Below are 21,379 nucleotides of genomic sequence, written 5' to 3'. Positions count from 1 at the left end.
ACCGGAATCACTGCTTTTTAACATATTTATAAATGACCTAGAAATGGGAACAATGAGTGAGGTGATCAAATTGCTGATGACACAAATTATTCAAAGTTGTTAATCGCAAGAGGATTGCGAGAAATTACAAGAGGACCTTACAAAACTGGGAGATTGGGCATACCAATGGCAGATAACATTAATTGGCGTGATTTTAAAAACGCTATGCACGCCAAGCCAGGAAATATGCATGTGACTTGGCCTGGCTTGCGCTGCGTAGATTTTTAAACAACACAAGTACGCGCATATCTCCTGCTACGCGCACAAATCAAAAGTTTCCAAATAAGTGACGGGATGTAGTGGGGATCTGGGAGGGGGGGGGGGCGATGGGCAGGCCGAGTCTGTGACATAATGTCTGCGTTGCAAGTATTTACGTGCACAAGCGCTCACCGGGGTCCCCTACCATGTAACTTTACTTCTGCTATGGATGGCGTGTAAGTAATAACATTTAGCTAGTCATCAGGGTTTTAAGGGTCGGGGATAATAGGGTAAAAGAGAGGCAAGTTAATTAGGGAGTTTAGGAAGTCCTCTCCTTTACTGGGGTGAACTGGGAACGAACTGGGGAAACAGGTAATTGTGTTGGTGTGCGTATCTACTAAATCCCCCACGTTACACGATCGAGGTGGCATTTGTGCGCATATGTGCACATCAATATAAAATCATGTGCCTGTGTACGATTTTATAAATAGGCGCAAGTATATGAGCATATATGCACATATGTTGTAAAATTGGCGCGGTCTGTGCGCGAGCCAGCAAACACTTGCACATGTGTGCACTAGCGCGGATCTTAAACTTCACCTCTTAGTGTGGATAAGTGCAAAGTGATGCATGTAGGGAGAGTAATCCCAAACTATAGTTACACGGTCCAAGGTTCTATATTGAGAATCATCACCCAGGAAAAGGATCTAGGCATCATCATGGATAATATGTTGAAATCTTCTGCTCGGTGTGTGGTGGAGGCCAAGAAAGCAAACAGAATGCTAGGAATTATAAGGAAAGGAATGGAGAATAAAACAGAGAATATCATAATGCCTTTGTGCAATTGCACCTTGAGTATTGTGTACAATTTTGGTCACCGCATCTCCAAAAAGATATAGTGGAATTAGAAAAGGTACAGAGAAGGACGACCAAAATGATAAAGGGGCTGGAACGATTCCCCTGTGAGGAAAGTCTAAAGAGGTTAGGACTCTTCAGCCTGGAGAAGGAGAGCTAAGAGGAGATATCAAGCAGTTTGGAAAACAATTAAGCTACTAGGTGACACATTCAAGACAATATTTTTTTTTACTAACGCATAATTAAACTCTGGAATTCGTTGCGGAGGATGTTGTGAAGTTGTTAGTTTCAGTGAGTTTAAAAAAGTTTGTACAAGTTCCTGGAAGAAAAGTCCATAAACCATATGAAGGTGGACTTAGGAAAATCCATTGCTATCCCCGGGATAAGCAGCATGGAATCTATCGATCTTTTGGGATCCTGCCAGGTACTTGTGACATGGATTAGCCACTGTTGGAAAACAGGATACTGGGCTTGATGGACCTTTGGTCCAATATGGCAAGTCTTATGTTCTTATGGTCTTATATAGCGCCAAAGAGAATAAAGAAAGTAATTTTTTGAGGACAAAATGAAGGGAGTTCATGGATATGGGGGGATCATTTCTGTCCTTAGAAGTTTCCCTACTTGTGTCTACTTTAATTTTGAAACTAAAATTGTAAAGAATATCTTACAAAGTATGTACACAAAACAAGGGCTGGCTCTAGGCTAACTTGCGCCCTGTGCGAAAACTGAAAATGGCACCTCCCCAACCACCCAGTCCCGCATAAAACCACAAGCAGTATTTACTTATTTGTTTACAGAATATACTCCTCTCAAATAGAAAATAAGTAGCATTAAATAAATAATGAACCCTCCCCAAATGAAGTATAAAGTTTGTTTAAAACAGTCTTGTATGCATCGGTTTGCTGCTTGCCAAGAAGTCATCATAAGGGCCAGTTTCCACCACCCAGTAAGACTACCATTAAAATTATCTGATAGCATCATTCAACCAAGTCTTCTATATGGAGTGAAATCTGGCGTCTATACATGATGGGACATAATCTCAATATTATCCCTGTACTTCCAGTTCTCTAATACACACTCCATATCCACAGAAATTCCTCAACAGGTGCAGAGCATAGCTAAAACATTTCACTTTACAACTTAACATAGAATAAATAATATTATCATATTCTGGTGTCACCTCAGTAACAATGCCACACATTTTCTTCACTACCAGAAACTCTGCGCCACAACACAAAACCCTGCAAAAAACATGCTGAGCACCTATGTAGCAAAGTTTCCACTCAAGAACAGCTCTAACTTTCAGGACTCGAATTCCTACCTATGAAAAGGCAGCACTGCACATATTACACTAGACACTGAATCAGTACACCTCCTATTAAGAAAACAGAACAAGTCAGGCTGCTATAGATCTCTACATAAAAATGACACACTAGCAGAATACCTCACTATGCATGCAGAACGCAAACAGACCCTCACCAAATACAGAATATACACTCTAAAGTATAAATAGAAACATGCAGACAAAAACTGAAATGGAGTGGGTGGGAATCACAACAGGCCGGACTCTGTATACAGTACAACAATGGAAAAACAGACCCACCACAATTCCTCATTAACCATAAAACAAAAGAATCAAGAAATATAAAAATCAATCATAAAAGTAAAGCCATAAGAATATTTCATATAAAAATGTTTAATATTTTCCTAAAAACACAAATAAAATATTTCAAAACAGCAGGCATATCAAATAAAACTGAGTAATTAAAACTGGTAAGGAAAAAAATGAGAGGCCTGGTAGGCTTCATGCCTGCCCGGCCAGGATAACATGGCACCAGGCTCACTGATGCAAGCCTGGCAGGCGCTGTGCAGGGGGCTGGGGAGCCTCTAGGGGCCGGCTGGCCACCCGGGCTCCTCGTGTGTCCTGCTGCTCCGGGATTGGGTGCTTCTTTTGAACCACATTGTAGCGGAGCTGTTTGGCTCCCGAGGGGATTAGTCGGGGGGGGGGGGGGGGGGAGGGAGCTGGAAGAGGGATTACCTGACTTCTCCGGGTCAGTCCCTCTTCTCAGCCGGGCATCTGGCGCTGCATCCCACCCGCCCACCCTTGTTGTTGTTGTTTGTTTATGGGGGCTTTATCGTTGTCGTAGCTTCAATGGGGGAGGGGGGATGGCGGGTAGCCCGAGCCGATTGGTGGGGGGTTATGCTTTGGTAACCGGTGGCTGACCTGACTGGGGGCAGGTCAGGGGTCCCTAGCCAAACAACTGGGTGCAGTTGTGGCTGGTACGGCTCCTTGCTGGTCGGTGGCGGGGGTCGATTTAGTTGGCTCCTTGCTGGATGGTGGCAGGGGTCGATTTACTCGGCTCCTTGCTGGATGGTGGCGGGGGTCGATCTATTCAGCTCCTTGCTTGATGGTGGCGGGAGTCGTAGGACATGATAAAGATGGGCACTGCGTACAGGCTGGGATAGCCTGGGGAGTGTCCATCTAGCAGGCTGGGATAGCCTGGGTTCACACGATTTGCAGGCTGGGATAGCCTGGGTTTACATGATTTGCAGGCTGAGATAGCCTGGGTTTACATGATTTGCAGGCTGGGATAGCCTGGGTTGCCCATCTTGGTGGCTTGTGGCGAATGGGTGTAAATGGGGGAATTCAAGGTTATATTTGTATGGCTCGGGCTCCGGGGTATTTAATAAAGCTGCGGCCTCTGGACTCCTAAATCTGTGTTTGTGTATTATTTGGTTGTAAAGGGGTGGGCTTGGGCAGAAGCACAAGTCCTGGCTGCCCATATTATAACCCCTTACTCTCTATACCTGGGAACTTTTGATTCCAGTCACTCTGAGATTGTCATAGATTAGTTGGGGGTCAGTGGGGGGGGCACGACCTTTCTTCTTTCTCTTATACACACACACTTTCACATGTGTTCATTCTCACACACACAAAACTTGCTGGCTCACGCTCTCACACATGCTCCTTCACACAAATCAATAAGGAGCACTTCTCTACATCAATAAAGGAGGCAATGAAATAGGGCAGTGGTCCCAACCCTGTCCTGGGGGCCCGCCAGCCAGTCGGGTTTTCAGGATATCCACAATGAATATGCATGAAGTAGATTTGCATACAATGGAGATAGTGATTGCAAAACTTTCTCATGCATATTCATTGTGGATAGCCTGAAACCTGGCCTGTTCATGACACTTGAGGACTGGAGTTTGCCATCACTACTGTAGAGTGAATTCAAGCCAGGACAAACTAACTGAAAGCCAAGCAAGCAGAGATGCAAGCACCAGCACATTGCTAATTTTTTTGTGTTTCTACTTCCAGTTCCCACTATTGTTGTAAACAGGGCTTCTCTCTTAACAGAGATATGAAAATTGATGGGAAAGTTCTTCATTTGCCCAATACTTATGCACAAACCGGAGACTATTGGCTGGACACCAAATATTTATGGCTTGAAGGTGCCATTTCATGGTGGTGACAAAGAAGTAAAAAGAGATCACAAAAATAAGGCTTACAGTTCTCTGAAATCTGGAGTAGTACAAAATGATTAGATATGAACAAGGAATTTGCTATAGACAGTGTGGGACGTAGCTCACTTAAAGAAAATATTTTAAAAAGTTAAATGTCATCGCGGCACTTGTGTTATAAACGAAAAAGAAAAACACACTATGAACATGAAACCTCACGCGCTACTGAATATCTAAGCTAATACCCACTTCCGAATCATTAAATGAAGAAGAGGCAGGACCCTCTTGGTATCATGAGGCAGTAACCTGCCAACTCCGTCCCTGCAACACAGCAAAATAGACAGATTGCAAGCGTGATTTTCTGAAGAGAAATGGGGCATGAAGCGGCCCGGGCTGTCCTCAGAGGAGCGATGTAACCAGAGCCAGACTCGGGGGGGGCCTTCCCGTGGCTCTGACAGCTGGAGCGGGGCGCCTGCCCCACTGTAAACAGAGCTTCATCCTGACACCCCGCCCAGGTTGCACTCTAGGAGCGAGGCTGGGCAGAACTCATCCTCTAAGCTCCCCTCCCTTGCTCGACACTTCAAATTTATTTTATTATTTATTTATTTTTAATTTTTTATATACCGGTGATCCTGTATACAATACATATCGCACCGGTTTACATGGAACTAAACAATCATTTCAAATACAGAATACCCGGGTACAGGTGAAAGTGGCTCCTTTCCGCAGCACGAGAAACACTTTGCAGGAAGCGTGGCCTCCGACACTCCCTCTGTCCAACATCGCCTGACCCCCCCCCCCCCCCACCCACAGTAAGGGCCAGATTTTGTAATCTATGCGAGGGCGTAGATTTGTGCACGCAACCCAGCATGCACAAATCTACGCCCGATTTTATAACATGCGTGTGCAGCTGCACGCGCATGTTATAAATTCTGGGGTTGGCGCACACAAGGGGATGCACACTTGTGCACCTTACACGCGCCGAGCTCTAGGGGAGCCCCGATGGCTTTCTCTGTTCCCTCCGAGGCCGCTCCGAAATCGGAGCGGCCTCGGAGGAAACTTTCCTTCCGCCCCCCCACCTTCCCCTCCCTTCCCCTATCTAACCCGCCCCCTACCTTTGTTTCTTTATTTACGCCTGCCTCCGGGCAGGCATAGGTTGTGCATGCCGGCCAAGTGTCGGCACACAATCCCCTGTGCTGGAGGCCTTGGTCCCGCCCCCGCCCCACCCCTCACCCGGTCCGCCCACTCCCCGCCCATTTTTTCAAGTCCTGGGACATATGCGCGTCGCCGAGCCTAAGCAAAATAGGCTCGGCGTGCGCAGGAGGGTTTTAAAAGGGTTACGCGCGTATAGAACGCGCGTAGCCCTTTTAAAATCCACCCCTAAGGGCAGCTCCCATCCCAGGCTCCTGCCCTCTTTAGCAGAGCAAGGGCGAGAGAACCAGGGGGAGAGGGCCGGACACCCAGCTGCTTACTACAGGATGCCCGGGGGGGGGGAGGGGGAGAAACAGAATGACCGGAAATCTGCCCCCCCCCACGCATACCTCTCGCCACCGCCTCTCCATCACCTCCTCGTGCTTTGTGCCTCAGCTGCTGTCGGAGGGACGGGGGAGAGCATGCAGGCAGTGTGAGGCTCCAGAGGCAAGCCAATGCATGGAAATGTAGTGATGATGGCAGACTCTGGAAGGCGCCAATTTTGGAGGAGATGCCATCACACACCAAACTGGCACCGCATCACGGTGACCCCCCCACACCCACACACTGATGGCGCCCTGTGCAATTGCACCCCAAAATCCGGCTATGCACAAAACTAAACTCACAAAATTGCCAGTGTTATACAGGCTATTTCAGAAATGTCATTCATACATATGCTATCAATGTGAGATTCCAGGGAGAGAGGTTTTGAGCTGTTATAACTTCAGTTAATGCTACGGAGAAGTAAATGATCCTGTTGGCCACAGTGCTATGCCATTCGCTGACAATCAATGCATTCCTGATGACATTACATCATCAGGGGATGGCATATTATAATTAGTTCAGATAACGGAAAATTGGACTCAGACAGCAACCAACAAGTGCCCTGTCTGGGAATCTGATAAGTATGGGGGTGACCTGTAGGGTGCGGCAGATGTTACCAAAAGCTTGCTGGGCAGACTGGATGAACCATTTGGTCCTTATCTGCTGTCACGTCTGTGTTTCTATGTTTCTATTCAAAGATATCTAGTTAGGTTTCAACCTTATCCAGCTACATGTAGCCAGAAAACGTTACTGAAAGATATTCAGTGGGACTTAATCCTGCTGAATATCCTGATAACTTATCCAGGCTGACTTTAATTTTAACAACTACAAATCAACACCATTGAACACTGGAGATTGCTTTAAAACTGTAGGGCTGTCAGTACAGCCTACAAAACTGTTAAGAACAGTCCTGCTGTCTACATGTCCAGACTGTCTCAGATTTCACATGATAATTTAATAGGATTCCAAAACTTCCTGGAGATTATATCAATAACATTGCTGAAATCTCTGTCCTCAAAACAGGGCCACAGGCAGAGGTCCATCATGAAACCAGAAGTCAGTACCAATCATAATGGAAGACGCACGCTCTCATTATCATTCCGCCAGTTCCTCACATTCAGGCTGATGCAATATCATGCGCTCAGCTAGAGCACAGGTTAAACCGAGGTTGGCGTGCATTTTAGACGCGTGTCCTTAACCCCTGATGCAACAAGGGGATCAGTGCATCCAAAACAACACACAGCTAAAAATGCTAATCACATGTAAATGCCATGTTGATGAGGCTATTAGCTAGTACCCCCGATGTAAAAATAAACGTGCTCTGACGCGCACATTTTAACCCTCAAAAATTAACGCCAAACCCTCCTGAGCTAGCGTTAAGTCCTAAGGCACCCCAAAATCTGAACAGAAAGCAGAAAATACTGCTGTCCTGTGGTTCCTCTGACTTAATATCGTTGCAATATTAAGGAGGAAGAACCACATAAAGCAGCAACATGAAAGAGAAAAGAAAGTCTTGATGGCAGTCAGGTTAGATAAATGGAATGCTCGTAAAATTGGGCATCTATTCTCCTAACCCGCACGCAGCCACATCTCCTGGATGCCATGGATGCATTAGGGTCGCACAATTTATTCCTAGCGCGTCCCTTTTAGCGTGGCAGCTCGTTTGCCTTTGCATTGAGCGCCCAAGAAAGATGAATATTTGCACGGTAAAAAATGGGCATCCAGTTCGGGCACCCGTTTTTCCCATGCAGTTTATTGCATCGGCCTGATTTTTAATGTAACCATAATGCCATCCCTTTAATTTCAGCTTCACTGAGATGTTGGTAGCTAAGCTGTGCAGAACTCCGTGCTCACGTGCATACTCAGACAGGCACATTTTTGCCACCACAAGCAACTGCTAAAGCATTATAGTTTGATTGTTCAGAAGTCTGTCTAGAATGTGACAGCATAAAGTAGGACAGAGAATACCAGCACAGCTTCACATATATATCACTTGTCATTCTACATGCTCAGGTGAGCAAATACATCCCACAGGCAATATTTAAACCTCTGTCAGATCCACTTACAATGGTTACATTCATCTACATAATGTATTCCTTTTACTCACTTCATCACCAGAAGGCTGAGGCTGTAGAGCTATGAATTTTTAATATCAAGTGCATCCCATCATGTTAGGGTAAAATAGGAACAAGCTATGATACTTCTCAATGTAATTCACTCCTTAAACAGAGATCTGTGACCTTCAAGCAGCAGCATCAGTTTGGGTGGATTCTTGACTTTATTGCTTCCTCTATTACCATTTTTTTTTCAGTCTCCTTTCATTTTGGGTCAGATGTACAATACTTTCCCCCCGTAGACAGCGTTCCATGTCTATGGGGAAAAAATGCTTTGTAAACCTGGTCCCAAATGGGAAAAACCCTTTAATGTTTTGTCGCAGCATTGCCTTTTTTTTCTTTCTCAATAAAATATTAACATCTTTGCTTATAGCCAAAACCTCTACTTTAAGTAATCTTCCTTTAACTCACTTTTCAATTGCTCATGCTGTTATTACACTTACACTTTACAGTGTCAATGTGGTGCCTGGCTGGGAACCAATAAGAATCAGCAAGGCAGAGCCTTCAACTCAAAGCCAAAATACATTAGCTGCTAAATATCTTCTCATAAATGCAATAAAATTCAGGATGAAGAATGAATGCGCTCAACATGTTTTTTTTTGTGTTGATTAACCATGCTGTCTAAAAAGTGTTTTCTAATAGCTCCACAGTACACACTGTGGAGCTTTCACTACACCATCTCCATGAAAGATAACTGCTTTGAAGGATCTACAGGTAGTCATGGAAGAAGATGATTTGAATGTAGTGGCTGACGCAGAGATGTGGTTCATGGAAAACCATAAGTGGGAGATGGTTATACCATGCTACAATCTATTCAGGTAGGACTGGATAGGAAGGAAGTTTAGGAGGAGTGGTACCATATATATATATCTTCAAACATAACTGGTTAGGTTTTTGTTATCTCGCTATATGTAGCCGGATAACTTTAAGCTGATATATTCAGCGTTACGTTTATCCCACTGAATATATGGGTCAAGTTATCTGGTTAACAAAACTGGATATCTTGTCCACTAACTGGCCTTCTGAATATGGACCTCTAAGTTTAGTTAGCTGCTTGGGGAACACACTTTTCTGAAATCGAATGAGGTTAACCTCACTTCCAACCTTATTTATGTGATCTTACTCCTAGTCCTACCACAGTGAACACCAACAGAAATATTTTGTTAAGCAATTTCACTTTTTCCTCATCAGCCTCTACATATTCCTCCCCTTCACCTCTGTATCTTACAAGGCCAATTCTGCATGTTCTTTTATCACTAACATACCTAAAAAAAAGTTTTGTCTCCTTGTTTTAGCATATAATGCTATTTTTTCTTCCATTACATTTCTTCTACGTTTCAAGCTTCTTTTAGCTATTCTAGATATTGTGCTACTTAGCCAGATATCTTTAAAAGATATCTGGCTAAGTAGTGCTGTCAGCTAACAAAATAAAGGTACAGAGGGCGGCTAATTCCCTCCCTCCCACCTCCCCAAAGTGTGATATTAATGTTACCGTCCCGGTCGCGACGGTCGCGACCCGGCCCTCACCTCCTTAGTCCCGTTCCGTCTCTGAGAGCCTGTGGCCTGTTTTGCGGCGTCCCCATGGGGGGAGACGCCGCCGAGAAACCCTTCCTGGACGCCGTCTCCTTAGGTGTGCGCGCGCAGGAGCCGCGCTTATGAAGGCCTCTTCCCGCCACTGAAGGCTCCGCCTTACCCCTGATGTCAGACGCTGCGGCCTATGTAAGGCCGCCGCGGAGCCCAGAACTTTGCCTTGCATCAGGGTTCCTTGCGGTTCCCAGTTGCTCCGAGCCCCGGAGCGTGCTATTGCGTTAGCAGCTCCGTTCCTGCCTAAGACTTGCTACGCTTCTGTGTCCAAGTCCTGTCTTTGCTCTTGCTTGGTTCCAGTGACCTGTCCAGCTTCAGTTCCAGCTTGGATCCAGTACCTGTCCTGCTTCAGTTCCTGCTTGGTTCCAGTAACCTGTCCTGCTTCAGTTCCAGCTTGGATCCAGTACCTGTCCTGCTTCGGTTCCTGCCTGATTCCGGATCCCTGCCCGTCTGCTTCAGCTCCAGCCTCCGTGATCTCCTAAGTCCCAGTGGCCGGGCTCCTCCCGGGGGAGCACCGGCTTCCAGGGTGAATCCCCTAAGTCCCAAGTGGCTGGGCTCCTACGGGCTCCTCCCGGGGGAGCACCAGCTTCCTGGGTGAAGCTCACCGTCCATCGCCTGCCTGGTATCTGCCTCCCAGCCTGCCCTCAAGCAGAGACTATAGTCCATCTCTCTCCAGGCTCCCGCAGGCCAGCCCAAGGGTCCACTAAAACAGCTTATTCACAACAATTAAGACCCTGTCAGGTCATATTCTCTTACCCCTCAAAATCTTTTTAAAGATTAATAAGTGCTTGGCATTGTATGCCGAGCCTCGGTCCGGTCCCAATTGTTAAATATGCAATTTATTATTTATTCGTTTTTGTATACCGACGTTCGTATGGTACATCACATCGGTTTACAATAAATAATATTCAATTACATAGGATAACAATATACAAAAAAACATAAAATATTAAAAAATACCAATAAACATCATTAAAATACTGTTAAATATCAGAAAATACAGTAAAATTAGAGTTATGATATAAGAATACCAATAAAATATCCTAAAATACAATTAAGTGCTGTTAATGTTTCTAGTTGTTCAGTTAAAAGTAAATAAATAGCTGTATAATGAATAAAATGAGTAAAAGTTATGGGGTCGATTTTTAATCCTACGCGAGCGGGGTATATTTGTGCACGCTACCCGGGGCACAAATGTACACCCGATTTTATAACATGCGTGCGCTGCTACGTGCATGTTATAAAATCCAGGGTCGGCACGCGCAAGGGAGTGCACACTTGTGCACCTTGTACGTGCCGAGCCCTAGGAGATGGCTTTCCCCGTTCCCTCCAAGGCTGCTCCGAAATTGGAGCGGCTTTGGAGGGAACTTTTCTTTCGCTCCCCTCCACCTTCCCCTCCCTTCCCCTATCTAACCCACCCCGCAGCCCTACCTAAATCCCCCCTATCTTATTTTATTTTTTACGCCTGCCTCTTGCAGGCGTATCTTGCGCGCGCCAGCCGGCTGTCAGCACACCATACCCCGGCACAGCTGCTGTGCCGGAGGATTCGGGACCCCCCCCCGGACTGCCCCCACCCAGCCCCTTTTTCAAAGCCCCAGGACATACACATGTGCACCAAGCCTATGCAAAATAGGCTTGGCGCACGCAGGGGTAGGTTTTTGGGATTACGCACGTAACCCTTTGAAAATCTATCCCTATATGTTTCCAGTGTTATGAGAAGGCTTGCTGGAAGAGCCAGGTTTTAATGGCTTTTTTAAACATTTTGCTGTTAAATTTTAGTCTAAATTCTTAAGGTAGTTGGTTGGTTCCATAGCTGAGGGCCTGCTATTGAAATGGCTCTTTGTCTTACTGTATTCAGGTGCGCTGTTTTGGGGGAAGGGATTGGTAGTGTCCCATTATTCGCGGAACGAGTAATTCTCTGAGGGATGTGAAAATGTAGTGCTGCAGTAAGCCATTGATTTTTCTCATTATATAGTGTTTTGTGGATTAATGAAAGTGTTTTATACTGAGAGTGATATGTAATTGGAAGCCAATGTAAGTCTTTTAGAATTGGGGTAATATGTTTGGATCTTTTGGTGTTTGTTAGAATGCTGGTAGCTGACCTTTGGAGCAGTTGAAGGGGTCTAGTGGTGGAAGTAGGAAGACCGAGAAGTAAAGCATTGCAATAATCTATTTTTGAAAACAGAAGAGCTTGAAGAACTGTGATTGAGTTGCCTCTTCACCTTCTCCCCCACCCACCCACAAAGAAGAATCCTGGGCTTGCCCCACCATCCCCAGTACCCTCTTCATCCTACCCAATACCTTTTTTATCTGAGCTGAGAGAGGCAGCAGCTGGAAATATAATAAGTTGAAGTTTACGCTTCCAACGCTGGAGGCGCTGAGAGCGGGACAAGGAGAGGTTCCTTCCTTGAAAATTTGTAGGTGTAACCACCAATGTAACTCTTGGTTCAGTTAGTTGATCCCACTGGGTACTGAGGACCCATTGAAGGTAGTGGATGTGAAGACAGGTCAACAGAACCAAATGGATGGCTGCTATCATGTGACCAAGGAATACCAAGAACTGTCTGTGAATGAGCATGGAGAATACAGGAAGTTGAAGATGGAGATGTTATGGTGTTCATTTGGTCAGGAAGCAGGAATGTTCTCTTTTGTATCGAGTCTATCCAAGCTTCATACTCAATTTCTCAAAATTGATCAGAAAACCTAAGAAGAGTAGAAGCGTTATAGTGGAGGTCAGAGAGCAGAGCACTTTATCTCTTGAGTTTGCCTTGATAAGCCAATTATCCAGGTATGGGAAGACTTGTGTTCCCTGAAACAGAGATAAGCTGCCACTACCGAGAGGCATTTTGTAAAGAGCCTTGCAGCTGATGAAAGACCAGACAGGAATACTTTGAACTGGTTTTGAGAAGTAGCCACCTGGAAGCAGAAGTAGCACCAGAGTGAATGGTGGATGGGTATGTGAGTGCATGCATCCTTTAGATCCAAGGCACATATCCATTCCTCTTTCTGTATATACAGCAGGATTGTGCTGAGGGAGTTATGGATTTCTCATGGACTATATGTTTGTTCAGGCATCTCAAGTCAAGAATGGGCCACAATTCCCCTGTTTCTTGGGGATAAGGAAGTACTGGGAGTAGGAATCTAGAGCATGTTAGGATGCTGGGTTTGGCTCTATCACTTATTGCTGGAGAAGTGATTGGACTTCCAGTTGAAGTTACATTAAATGAGATGGAGCCTGATATAGCGCCGAATATTGTGAGAGGGATGGAGGCCCAGAGAAACATAACAGATTCCCAGACTGCACAATTTGGAGGACTCAAGGGTCCTTGAAGATCTGATGCCACTTCTCCTTGAAATGTTGGATTCTGCCACCTACTGTAAGAGTCGGAAACAGATTGTTCAGAGGGATCAAAAACTAGACCCTAGTTTGGATTGGGCCTGTTGTGCAGATTTCTGTTGATGGTGTTCTCTTTGTCTATACCTGGTCTGAAATGGCTGTTGATGCTGGGCTGGAAGAAGTGGTAGACGGTATTCTGAAAAGACCAGTAAGGTCTCCTATGGAAGTATGGTCATTTATATTAATAGACATGACACTGCACTGTGGCGGGCTGTTCAGGAGCTGTCGAGAGTGACTGTACCACCATATTCTACTCCTTAATCTGAGCAATGGAGCGTTTCACTAAAAAGATTGTCCCCTAAGCAGAGGAGAACTGCCAGTTTTTCATGGAAATCCTTTTGGGCCATCTTAGAGAATGTTAGAGAACACTGGCATGGGAGGGATAGGTTTCTCAAGTAGACATAGAAAGAACAATTTTGGATCTTTCGTTTAAATACAGTGGTCCTATATGAGCTTAAAAGGAAATTGAATGGGCTGTGTTCCTTTAATGGAGTTCCTTATGATGTCATTGAGGTGTTTCCCCAACAGCCATCTTAAAAGATGCCGCATGCTACCAGCCAACAATGGCAGCGTGAGAGAAAGCCGCTTGCAGCCAAGCTCCTTTGATTGCTGCCTTGATGCCATGCTGAGATAGTAAGTGTGTCATTTTTATTACCTGCAATTTATCCCCATCTTTGTTTGATGAATGCCTGGATTAAATAATTTTCCGACCTGGTTTATATATTTTGTATATTTTTTAATATTGATTTACAGTGAGCACAAATTCGGTGTGTTTCTATCTTTTGACATTTATGCCTTTGAAGCAGGCATGCTTTGCTGACACTGGGATATGTGTTGGCGTCTAACTTTATTGAAGCCCCTGAAGCAGGTCTTCTGAAACATGGTGCCATGTTGGGCATAGTGGGACTTTGAGCACAAGTGAGCATTGTTATTTACCATACACACCTTTTTGATTATTTTGATGTTTCACGGATTTTCAAAAAGCAATGGACAAAATTCATAAACAATTCTTGGGCCTATGATTACATATGACCGCTCTTGCGGAGAAAAGTATTTTACTATGTAACCGCTCCGGTGTTATGATGGCCCTTATCAATTAAATTGACAGTTTATATTTAGCCTTTGTGTCTACTCCAATATTTACATTTTATTTGTTGAGTATATATTCTTCAATTTGAGTTTTACTCAACACTGTACCCATCTTTTCCACAAACTTAGGATAGGTGAGATTTTCTGGTAATGAGGTATGGTCTGGATGATCTGGAATAAGTTGGAGGGTATGCCAGTAGAGTCTTCATTTGAGTCTAAAAGTATTGGGTTGCTTACCCAGGACTCCAGTGATGAAGAGGGCGAACCAGGATGGGCTTCAGGTTGACTTGGAGGAGGAGCAACCCAGTCTAACACCTCTCATTTGCTAGAATCCATTGCAATGGACAATGAAGAACCCCCGAGTAAGGGTTTGAATGGTGAATTAATCCCTATATGTGACATCAGGACTCCAGTCTATGATACCACCATGGTGACAGTAGAAAGGAGAGGATGGAATGTTCCTTCTATCTCCTTGGTCAGAGAGGTAAAGAAACTCCTCACCAATTCTGAATTTGGTTGAGAAATTGAAGTGTCCTTTGGACTGTCATATGTGGTGGGACATCTTCTACCAAGACCAGGATAAGCTCCTGGAGGAGGACAGCTGGCCTATTAGAAGTGAAAAGTACTATAGGGATTACTGGTTCAGCAGTCTCCAAGTGAAGTTCTTCTGCTACTAGACAAGGTGGGTTGAGTAGCCCTTCTCCCACAATCTAGGATGGGCTGTGTTGGGCAGCTTAATAAATTGAAGTCTGGGGTGGATGTGTTGATGACTTCAATTGGGTAGAGGTTTTGGACACTTTTTATGTCTTGGTATGCTTCAACGGGTCTTTAGAGATGTGCGTCGAAGAATCTGGTGAAGGTCGATGATATTGTGTTAGTTGCATTGGAGCTGTACTGTGGGTCCTTGCACTGTGTATCATGGGTCATATATGAAGGCCTCAGGCTTGTGTTGCTTTGGAGCTTTAAGCATCTGCATTGTATGTCAAGTGGATCAGTGTATTGTGCATCCAGTGGAGTTTCATGCATTGAGCAATTTGGTGTGTCCTGCATCGAGCGCTTTGTTACACTATGTGATGAAGGCATCATTGAAAGTTGTGTCAGGCGAGTTGATGCACTGTGCTTTGCCAATGTTGTTAGTGCTGTTGGTGCTGATGATGGCCATGTTTGCGGTGCCGGTGGCGAAGCACTACACTTAGAAAGTTTATCTTCTTTGACATAGGCTGTAATGGCTTCAGTGATTGATGCCACTTTGTCTTCAACACAGGATGGCTGGTGGAACTCGACCCCGCGGCTTTGGCCTGAGCGAATGGGGGAGTTTTTAAGGGGCTGCTACCCAAATCCTTTCCCGACAAAGCAGATGAGACTGCACTGTGAGACGATCACCTATTGTGGCTCTGGAGAGATTTATATAGTTCCCTGATGTGAAGCACCCTGGACCTCTGTAAGCACAGGGACATATGTCCAGAGGCAAAGCAGTTCTTCTTGTCGTGTTCTAGGCCAAGGCATTGATAAAACATTTTGTGGCCATCGATGAAGGACATAATCTTCCCATAGATACAACTTTCGAAACTGCTCACCGTAGTTGCTTTCTTCTTCTGATCGGACATGGTGGAAGTGAAGGCCACGCTTCCTTGTTATGCTATTTCTTTTTTTTTTTTTTTTTTTTTTTGTACCACTGTGGTGCTGCAGCAGCAGGGAGACAACTTAATAAGAAGAAAGCTAAAGTAAAAATATTGAATTGAGAAAGTTATAAGGATTTGTTTTTCAGAAAAAAAATAGAAGAGGAGTTCACGTCCATGCTGTACTTGGAAAAAAAATGACTGAGGAGTCTCACAAGGCAACACCTGCATGGGAACTCCTGCACATATTCAGTAGAGCTCAAACCTCTACTAGCTTGGAGAGACAAGTCCATTCAGTACTGCTGTATGATGTCACCCAAATATAATGACTACATGTAATGGCTTATTGATGGAAAAAGCATGGGATAAACACAGGGGAACTCCAAGGGAGTGATGGGAATTGTATAGCTAAATTAATTAGGTGGATGGACAGAATAGATTATTTTGCTGCCATCACATTTCTATGTGTCTATTTATGTGGCCCATCCCATAGATGGGGGTTTACATAGCCATACAATTTTGTTTTGATTACGGCAAACCTCTTGGGTATGGACTACCCATGGGATTTGCAGATGCTGACTAGTCCAAAACAATTTGTTCTATGTCACCTAATTTGTATATTAAATATGTCTTATCTAATTAGGAACTGTAAAGCAGTTACTCTGGAAGAGTGGTATGGAATATACAAATATTATGTTTAACAATATATTAATTGCTATGCAGTCAACTTAGCCAATTTGACAGTGGAAGAGGCTGTGGAAAATAGATATCTGTTGAGGTTGGGCAAATAATATCTTCCCCCAAACAACAGGATTCTCAACCAAAGAAGAGATTGTGTGGGAGGCCAAGCAGTGGTGATTTGGCTGCTAATGGCCTTACGGGAGACAGCGCAAAAGGCGATGAAACCTTACCGCACGGTCACGGCAGCTATCGCACAGCTCAAAAAGGTGTTGTTAAAATCGGTGTTACAGCTGTGCAATAGCTCTTCGCAGACAGGCTAACCCAGCCCACTCTCCGCCCCTAACTCCTCCTATTTTCTGAATTTGCATCTCACCATACGATATGGTGCTATCGCATGCGTTAAACATGTTTTCGCATGTGTTAAGGGCCTATTGCATGCGATAAGCCCTTAACGCATGCGAAAACGCCTTATCGCATTTTGATAAATGACCCCCCAAGTTACTTACATGACCAGCTTTAAATATCTACCCCAATAAAACTAACAGAAGCAGTGTTTCCTATGTCTAGCCAGTAGGAGTCTCTGTCAACTGATGAGCAGAACTTCTTCCTTCATGGCTATGAATGCTGCCTCCACAGTATCCCCCAGTTCTAACTTGCCTGAGGAGAAGCTGGATATAGGAATCAAACCTGAGTTTATCACATGGCAAGTGAAAGGTGATTTCATGCATGTATTTATTTATTATAAATACATTATTTATTGTAGCAAATTATGCTCACAGATCAAGGAAATTCTATGTGAATTTTGCAATTTATTTGTAGGGAGATAGCACAAGTCACTACTCTGCAGCAACATATGTAGTCTGATTTCACAAAATGGACGCTGACCTGTGTTGCAGCAATGGAATACAGAGATGATGATCTATGGCCAGAATAGCAATATGTGGCTGAATTATTTGCTCTGTCAGCACAGCTGTTTAACAAGGCCCCTCTGAAGGAATAACAACTTCTATCCATAAAAAGTGGTCCTGAGACAAACAGGCCACGTGTGTGTGTATAAGAACAGTTCAGAACTGCAGCAGGGCCCAAATCTGCCTAGAGACTAGGACCACTAATGCTGGATGGCAGGCTTATCAGACAGGTCAGCATACAAGTGGACTCTGTCACACAATCAGGTCATGTCTCTGACAAAGATGTCACAAGACTGGAGATCATGCAGTCAGGTTAGCTCCTTAGTCATGATGTCACAAGACCAGGTGTCACACAGCAGGAGATCACAGGGACCAGAGGGGGGAGTCTAGCAGTCTGAAATGAAGAAGAGACCCCATTTTTGTGCTCCTGTTTGACTATTTATGAGCTCTTGTATATGCATGTCCTAGCTTTTAAAAGCAGCAGGGGGGAGGGACTCAGGAGGTGGTGGCGGCAGAATATGACCCATTAACACCTGAAGATGACACCTGAGACATAGCTCCCTGCCCCTCCCCATAGCCCAACAAAAAACCTGCAGCATTTTGGAGACCACTGCATGGATGAAGCTACAGCATCTCTCCCAGCTCTATAAAACAGACATATACATTGATGAGGCTGATGACAATCTTCTAGAGTTATGGGGCTACTTAGCTATATTTATTAATTAACATCTTAAGCAAGTCAAAGCTAACCTGATGTGTTTTACCTGAGTTCTCCTATAATATGCTAAGCTTTATTCTTGTAAGTATAGGCTGTGTTAGGAATTGTAGAATAAGGATTCTGACACAAGTGGCATAAGTAGTGTGCATTATTCTGAGCAGTATGTCTGATAAATAAAGGTCTGACTCTGAGGCAAATAGTTGTCCTTTCCTGGGCTTTTGGATTGCATATAAGGAAAATAAGGGCCAACTTCAGTAGTGCTGCCCCTCCCCCAGAGACAGTGAGAGATGAGAAGGGGGAGGAAAGTGGGCTGGGACCCACAGGCTACAGAATACACTTATATTCCTACATAATGTTAATCTAGAAATGCAGCATTAGCTATTCCATACACATATGTGGACATACATACAATGAAAGGTATCCTGAAATAATGATCGGGTATATTTGCACTGATTGTTTTCCTTGAATTACCTATGGCATGCATTATATCTTCACTCCAAAAAAGCAGCTGAAAAAATATATCAAGATATAGGAATTATGGATTACATTGCAAATGAAATGTGTGAAACCTTCTTTCTGCTTATCCAAATATATTGATTCAAATGTTCTAGAATCCCATTACTCTTGATTATTTACATAGCCTCAACAGTTGTAGAGGTGGGCTGAAAATGTCCCAGTGGTACATACTATATAGTTAGTAAGAAGAATGGATTTGACATCAGACTCACCACAATTGTCTTCATCTGCTTGATTTCCACAGTCATCCACACCATTGCAATGAAGAAGCTGATGCAAACACTTGCTGATATTGCCACAAGGGAAATATCCAAGGGGACAGGTAATGCCTGAAGTATAGCCTTCTGAATTTCCGTGTACAGCTGTTAAAAATAATATAGAAAAAACACGTTAAATGAAATAAGAAATAAAATAGCTTTTGCTACTAGCATTGCTCTTCCTTATTATACAAATGACTTGATAAGTCGTTTGTATAATAAGGCAAACTCAAGTATCATCCTACCATTAAAGCAAGTCAAGCACACCATTTGCTGTACAAATCATATAGTGGCCTTTGCACTGAAGTTTAGTGTGTATGCTAAATAGTATGCAATTCATGAAGACCCTAGTGTACAGGTTAAACTGGTCCAAAGATATAACTGTGTGTAAGTGTGTGCTAAAATTAGTGTGTATGTACATGTAAATGAAGGAACACCAGATGCAAATGAGGCTTTAGTGGGTGCATACCATACTATATGGTATTGCTATTTAGTGCAGGCTTTCTAAGGACAAAAATGTAACACTTGTGTCAGACCATGAATGCTATTTCAATTGCTCAGTTAGTAGGATGCATTAGGGGTTACTGTCCAAGGAGATGGAGTTGTTAGAGCAAGAGAGATTGTGAGATGTGATGTAGGGGATTGGGAGAGATGGAGTAAGGGAGAGGAGAGACACCAACACACACTTCCCAAAAATATTCCACATTTCTTAAACACGAAAATGTATTTTCAAACCAAAGGTTCATTGATGACAACAACTGTGCAACCTCTTTAGGTTACACAAAAACTCTTCTGTATACAGAGTTTTTTCTCATGGGGGACAGAATAAATCTGTTTGGCCTTCCAGTAAATGTGGGCGCTCATTTTCCTTGTTTATCCTACTTCCCAAATGACCACTCAGATCACAGTAAATGCATGTGCGGGGCAAAAAGAAGCTTTGGATAAGCTGCTACTGTTTTGTTGTATGACAAAATTTCAATATAGTGTAGGGCTCGAGTTGGCTGGTGCCATTATCAGAACAACACTGGTAGGGCAGAAATAACTGGAGTTGCTTCTGCCCTGTGAAGACCCATGTGTAGGGTAAGAGCCCGGGTGAGAGAGTCTAGGGGACCAGCTACTAGCCAGAGGGGGGAAGGACTTTGGGAAGGGACCTAACCCTGACTTTTTTTTTCTATTTTGCTTATTTTCCATTTCTTTTATTTTTCTTTTTATCTTGTTTGCTTTTTTCATTTCAAATGAAATAAATGAAACAAACAAACAAAATTAAAAAAACAAAACAAAAAACAATATGAAACAAAAAAAAAAAATGAGTGCACACCGGGGCTACTGATAGTAAGAAAGGGGGATGTTGGGGGGGGGGGGTATCTACCAGTGGGGGAGAGTTATTTATTTATTTTTTTTTTATAATTTGAAGGCCCATCTGGGGATGTGGGGCTTACTATGTAACATTTTGGGAGGAGCCTGCTGAGTGTGTTAAGGCCTTTTGACAATGAGTGTGGTATGGGGAGGTTCAGGGTTGAGGGAGAAGAGTTCTGATGCTGGGAGGTTTAATTCAGGGTTAATGGCCACTTTAATTCCCGGGCTAGCAGGGTTAAGTATTGGCATGCCCATTTGTGTGCGATGCATCGACCAAAAAAGTTAACTACAGCTCTTGAGCTGTAGTTAACTTTTTCTGATGCACAGATTTAATGTGGCTTATACAAGCAGTGTTAATGTGCCAATGAGCTCATTATCATGATTTTTCATGGTAACAAGGTCATTGGAATATTAGGGTGAGAAATGTTTTTTAGGTCACATTCATGTTAAAATTAAATTTATTAAACTGTGTTAGTGACTTTAACACACATTAATGCTGTTTTAACATGCATAGCACTAACACAGATTAGTAAATAGATATCGTCATTGTACATTGCAAAATGAAGAAAGCACAGTGTTGTAACTACTGCAAATAAAGGCCCATCCCACAAGTTCAAATCAAATGCTCTGACTGTGCAGGAATGATGCACTCTATGCGCATGGTCCCAGATGGCACGACCAGTTTGAAATTCAGATGTTGCAGTAGAGACAAAGCTGCAAATTTATCACAGAAATAATCAAGAAAATTTAGCTGGAAAACAGACAGGGCTAGGGGTGCTCCAGGGTGAAGGCCAACATGTATCCAGTTAGCACCAATATTCATCACTTGCAAGATAAATTTATTTAGGTAAGATTGGTCTAAATATAGCTGGATAACTTTATCTGGGTAAAGTTATCCCAGTATATTTAGTGGAGTGGAGGAGTAGCCTAGTGGTTAGAGCAGCAGCGTACAAGCCAGTCTTCCTCCTGCTGGGTGAGGTTCCAAATTCAAAATGGCACCGGTGACACGCTGATCTGAACGTTAAAATGTGGTGCCGGGTGGGTTGTTCTGGCTTTTTGGGGAGGAAGAGG

At 43.8% G+C, this 21,379-nt stretch overlaps 1 protein-coding gene across 1 annotated transcript in view; it reads right to left on the bottom strand.

The window, feature by feature from the left end:
- Positions 1 to 21,379, bottom strand: part of RXFP1 (relaxin family peptide receptor 1) — a 267,825-nt gene that overhangs the window by 147,418 nt on the left and 99,028 nt on the right. Inside the window, 1 exon segment of the mRNA XM_029603880.1 lies at positions 18,908 to 19,057. Coding sequence (XP_029459740.1) covers positions 18,908 to 19,057 — 150 coding nt within the window.

Source organism: Rhinatrema bivittatum, chromosome 1 (assembly GCF_901001135.1).
Source record: "Rhinatrema bivittatum chromosome 1, aRhiBiv1.1, whole genome shotgun sequence".
Classification (NCBI taxonomy): Eukaryota; Metazoa; Chordata; class Amphibia; order Gymnophiona; family Rhinatrematidae; genus Rhinatrema; species Rhinatrema bivittatum.
Note: the sequence above shows the minus strand (reverse complement) of the source record. Positions and strands in the feature narration are given on the sequence as shown.